At 42.8% G+C, this 5,695-nt stretch overlaps 1 protein-coding gene across 1 annotated transcript in view; it reads left to right on the top strand.

The window, feature by feature from the left end:
* LOC118417717 (chloride channel protein D-like) overlaps positions 1 to 5,695 on the top strand; it is a gene marked incomplete in the record, with an annotated part of 33,387 nt that overhangs the window by 21,561 nt on the left and 6,131 nt on the right. Inside the window, 4 exon segments of the mRNA XM_035823385.1 lie at positions 3,179 to 3,354; positions 4,232 to 4,331; positions 4,706 to 4,801; positions 5,597 to 5,676. Coding sequence (XP_035679278.1) covers positions 3,179 to 3,354; positions 4,232 to 4,331; positions 4,706 to 4,801; positions 5,597 to 5,676 — 452 coding nt within the window.

Genomic DNA, 5,695 nt, shown 5'->3' with positions numbered 1-5,695 from the left:
TAGAGATAGTCCTACAGCTTTTTGAGCCTCTTATTGAAAATCCTACCTTAGTCTTCATCATAATGTAGGTAAAGTAGAGATAGTCCTACAGCTTTTTGAGGCCATAGTGGCAGGAAGTAACTGTTATCCGCTGTGTCTAGGACACAGTACTGGAAGGCGGAGCCCATCCCTCTCCTTCCACCACCTTTTACCTCCCCGACCAATGTCAGGTACCCATTTTTACACCTGGCTGGAGTGAAGAAAGTTGTGTCAAGTGTCTTTCCCAAAAGAACAAGATCTTGGTGCAAGAGCATGACAGGATTTGAACCACCATGATAGACAACTCCTAACCCGTCAAGTCATTGTTGCCCACACTTGTACTTCAATGATATGTATGGTGCATTCATTAACAAAAGAGGCTATTTTAACCACCTGTCGAGACCCTGTCAACTGTGGAGCAGAACCACATCAGTCATCGCCAGACTTGCTGACAGGGTCTGTGGGGCAACTTGGCAGGTCTGCTAGTCTAACTTAAGTCTCTCTGGCTCCCCTACAGAGTATGCTGATGTCTTTTGGCTGTTGTGGGGGTAGGGGTGAACAGTCTTGATGCTTGTACTTTGTCCTCTTGTTGAAAATCCTACCTTTGTCTGCATCGTAATGTAGGTAAAGTAAAGATAGTCCATAGACTTTTTGAGGCACAGTGAGTTGCTATTCACTGGGTCTAGGCCCAGTATTGGGAGGCAGAGCCCATCCCTCTCCTCCTACCACCTTTCATCTCCCCAGCCAAAGTCAGTTACCCATTTTAACACCTGGGTGGAATGAACAAAGTCGTGTAAAGTGCCTTTCCCAAGAGCACAAGATCGGTAGCATGACAGGATTTGAACCACTATGACAGCTCTAACCCGTCAGGTCATTGTTGGCCACACTTGTACTCCAATAATATTTATGGTGCATACATTAACAATTTTCTAACCACCTGTCAAGACCCTGTCAGCTGTGGAGCAGAGTGACATCAGTCATCGCCAGACTTGTTGACAGTGGTGGTCTGTGGTGCAAGTTGGCAGGCCTGCTAGTCTAACTCAATTCCCACTGACCCTCCCTGCAGTGTGTGCTGATGGGCTGTTGGGGGAGGGGCCCCTTTTGAGGCTGTAGGATCAGTGGGTTGTTATCCACTGTTAATCTCCAAGCAGATCCTACGGTAGCATAAGATAGTATCAAAATCTGGCAGAGGAGTGAAGCCGGCTTAGGAGTGAGTTTCCCTACATGGCAAATGGACACCTCTTGACTGACTACACTCTTGGCCAGTTTGGTACTATCTTATATGCCATTGTAAGATCTGCTTGGAGATTAATCCACTGTGTCTATAGGCACAGTATTGGAAGGCAGAGCCCACCCCTCTCCTCCCACCACCTTTTTTACCTCAACAACCAAAGTCAGGTACCTATTTTTACACCTGGCAGTTCTCCCAGTCCTACTTAAGTCTCTCTCGCTCCCCTGCTTCGTGTGTGAATTCCTGTAATCTCAGAGCAGACAGCTGAGATTTGGAAAAAAGAGATTACCACAACCGACCCCCACAACTTTCAGTTTGAGATAAGGAAAACTTTCTCACACTACATGGATTAGAAAGTCTTAACCTGAGTCAGGAGACTAGTCTGCTTTCTCTCAAAGTCTTCTGACTTCTTCCATCGGCAAAAAAAGTGTTCTGCTACCTTAAACTTTAGAAGAAAGGATTACCACTGCCGAACCCCACAACTTAAAATAAGGAAAACTTTCTCACACTATGAGAATATGGAAGAAAATTCTTAAGCTGGGCCAGGATACCAGTCTGCCTGTTTCTCTCAAAATGTTCCTGTCAAAAAGTGTTACAGTCTTTTAGCCCAATATCTGCTTGAAGAGTAGAATGTGACCAATGCTTGTAAAATGTATTCAACATCATATCCAACCTGCCACACTTATTGCCTTTGCCAAGAAGGTTAATGTTATGTTTTTGGAAGAATGTGTGTGTGTGTGTTTGTGTGTGTGTGTCTGTGCGTGTGTGTGTGTGTTTGTGTGCGTGTGTGTGTGCGTGTGTGTGTTTGTGTGTGTCTGTGTGTGTGTTTGTGTTTGTGGATGTGGATGGACAGCAAAACTCAAGAAGGCCAGGATCGATTGACTTGATATGTTGTATGTCGGTAGGTCTTGTTGGGGCATACTATTCTCCTGTTCTCCTGTTCTTAATCAATTTTGAGGGAATGAAGCCTTAAGCCATGCTGTCAGAAAACGTTACGATCTTCCTCCCGACACCTGCTTGGAGTGATTTGTTATGTTTAAGCCTGAGGTCCCATGTTGGAGGAGATAAACTCCTTGGCAGTCAGTAACAACAGGTGCTGACAAACACAGGTGCAGCAGGTTTTAGAAGTGTGGGAAAGGACCAAGGACTGCTCCCCTGTGTGTGCTGCACAAACTCTTTTTGGTTCCAACTTGATGAGGGTCTGCATGGGGGAGGGGGTCCCAACAATGCTTAAAGCTGAATTCAGAAGAACTCACTCATTATTACACTAAAATCAACGAAGTCAATCATGCAAAATTTGGTTGCCTTGCTACAAATTACGTAAGATGGCTTTCCCTACGAATTATGAAAAGTCATTCCAGGCTAGCTATGCCTTACTGAAAAGAGCATGCATGCAGACTTGACTTGATAGGTAGCGGTTTATAATACCCCCTTTCCACTGATGTGGCAACCATTGAACAACCAAGTTCATTTTACGTACTAGTAGTTGAACTGTTGAAACGAATATCATTGAAAAAGAAGTGTACTTTGTGTGTTTTGTTGACTCTTTCAAAACATATTTAAACATCATAGATCATATTCAAACTTTCATAAAGTCGTAAGTTGTTCAGATTTGGTTCTTTTTTGTTCAGTCTTCTGCCTACCTACTCCCTTATCTATGCACAACATGCATCATACTATATATTGTATAGTATTATGATGTGTTGAAGGCAACAGGTCTGTCTGAAGCACCCTATCCCAGTTGCAGTTTCTGGCTAACCACCCTTAAAGGCACCGGTGTTTCCATTGCTGTACAAAATGTAACCATAGCGCTACTACGAACATTCCTTTTCCTCCTCACCGTGAAATTAAATAATCGCAAATTTGAAGGCATTTACTGTATATTCTTCAACTTTTTTTCCTTAAAAATGTTCTTCCCCCTCCAGAGTTAACCTTGAGCTGCACATGGCGCGAGACGTGATGGCGGCCCCTCCCTGCATCATCTCCACCCGGGAGTCGGTGGCAAACCTGGCACACCTCCTGCTGGACACCCCCCACGGAGGCTTCCCAGTGGTACATTCCAGCCGAGAGGGGCAGGAGAAGACCTTCTACGGCATGATAACAAGGTCAGGTCACCTGTCCGGTGTTGGGTCCATTCCAGGGCTATCTCCAAGACCCGTCCTTCCCTCCCGGGTTGGAAATTGCTTGTTTGGATGGAAAATGGTTCTACCGCATCCGTCCCCAAAATGACATGAAACTTTAGAAATTGCACTTTCATATTCAGGGCTCGAAATAACACCTGCATATGCAGGTTAGTGCAGGTAAAATTGGAACTGTGCAGGTATTTCTGGTGTCTACCTGCACCTAGCCTGCACTGGTCTATGTACTGAAGTTTATACATAAATGTCCTATGATGTAGGTGTGTATGGATTGTTATTAGCTGCATTGATAAAGTATGAAAGAAAAAATAGCAATGCACAGTCCCTGAACAATTTTAGTATGATTCATAATTCTTAAGTTTAGAGTGGTGCAGGTAAAATTTGTCTGGTGCAGGTAATTTTCAATGTTACCTGCACCAGTGCAAGTATGCAGAAAAAAGTATTTCGAGCCCTGATATTATATAATAAGTATACTAAGTATTTAACCAAGAAAATCAACAACATGGGCTCCCAAACAATGAGTGGGATGGAAAAAAATTCCAGCTGGAGACTGGTTCATTGTTTTTATCACAAAAAAGACTGGAATATTGTTGTTGCTTGTTTATCTATGTGTGCCTTTATATACGGGTGCAATGTGCAAGTGGGTGGAGTGGTCGCCTTGCCGTTGGTGCCATCTTTGATTCAATGAATTTCACTTACATTCAACCTACAGATGTACGATAGTTTTAAAGGTTTTTTAATGATCCAAAATAAGATACATTACTAAGCTGTGCATCATATCTGTCCTGATGCCATAAAACTTTTCTGTATTGAAATTTGAATCATGTTCTTGCCCGCATCCCAGGATAGAGCTGAGCGTGATCCTTTTCCACCCTGAGCTGTTTGAGACGATAGAGAACCCGTCACCAGAAGACCCTGAGGTCACACTACTGGACTATCAACAGGTGACGTTTGCTGCTGCATTCTACAACTGGCAGTGTTTCAAAAAATGATGGCATCTTCAATATTCAAACTTTATTTGTTTATTTCTCTAAAACAGCCTTGTTGCAGTCATTTTTAAGTGAATTTAAGGTATACTTACATATGAAAACACGTACTAAGACATAATCTAGATCATAAACATTAAAAAAGCCATAACATACATATCATAACTACAGATTCAAAAGAATTTGTCCCTGATCAAAGTCAGAAAGTGATACATTGCATGAAGACACAGGGAAAAGTGACCATGGGTAAGTATATTTCAGCATAGTTTTTGTGTTTATCTGTAACATTTTTTTCAGGACTGATTGTAACAGTAGGTTTTTCTTCTCCACAGACAACAATACACAAGTTGTACAACACAGATGAGATAGAGGACCTGCTGACCAAGTTCTGTGACGACCCTGTGTACGATCAGCAGTTTGTGAACCTGGTATGTTAATACTAGCCTGGGTACCATCCTCCGTAGTAACCGCTGACTCAATCTTGTTTCTGGCTTATCCTTGGTTATCAAGTGAAAAGATTGAGCCAGTGGTTACTACAGAGGATGGTACGCAGGCTACGGTAATACTTAACAGGTGGCATGCTTATTAGTCAAGAAGTGAGCAACTATTCCCCTAGATCTGAACTGGAGATCAACAGTTTGACTATAGAACAAGTGGTGCAATCCAAGACAGGGTTGCTGTCCTTTTTGTATTGAAAAGGAGTTCCTGTGTTTGAGGGGAGTCACACCTTGACACAGCCATCCCTTCAGTACGTAAAAGAACCCACCACACTTATCAATAGGAGTTGAGATGGAAAAGAGCTTTAAAATGAACTTTAAGAAACATATCCAAAGCTTTATGTTACAATTTTCTAAACTCTATGACTATGCCCAAAATAAAGCACCTACCAACTCGCTTTTGATCCTTATCAAGTTGATAGAACCCTTTGACCCTTTGCTGACGTCACACTGCTGATGTGTGACAGAGGCTTTGGGTCATTCCAACTTGAGAAGGATCAGATGAGTGATCAAAAGCTTGTTGGTAAGTGCTTTATTTTGGGTACGGATAACATAATGCTAACTACTGTCACAGATGAACCCACATTCAAATATCCAAAGCTGTAAAAGTTTTTTATGGGAACTATGTAGACATTTGAAAAAGAGAGGCTGTGACCATGAATGGGCCAATGTTTTTTGAAATCTACTTTTCATTCTAACAGTATTGTCCTTGTGTATTTCCCACAGCAACCGTACGTGAACCAGTCGGCGTTGTCGGTACGTGACAACTTCTCGCTCCACCGAACCTACATCATCTTCCGCACGCTCGGGCTGCGGCATCTCACG

This window comes from Branchiostoma floridae, chromosome 6, assembly GCF_000003815.2.
Source record: "Branchiostoma floridae strain S238N-H82 chromosome 6, Bfl_VNyyK, whole genome shotgun sequence".
NCBI lineage: Eukaryota > Metazoa > Chordata > Leptocardii > Amphioxiformes > Branchiostomatidae > Branchiostoma > Branchiostoma floridae.
The sequence above is the reverse complement of the archived record's forward strand: the minus strand, read 5'-3'. Positions and strand labels throughout refer to the sequence as shown.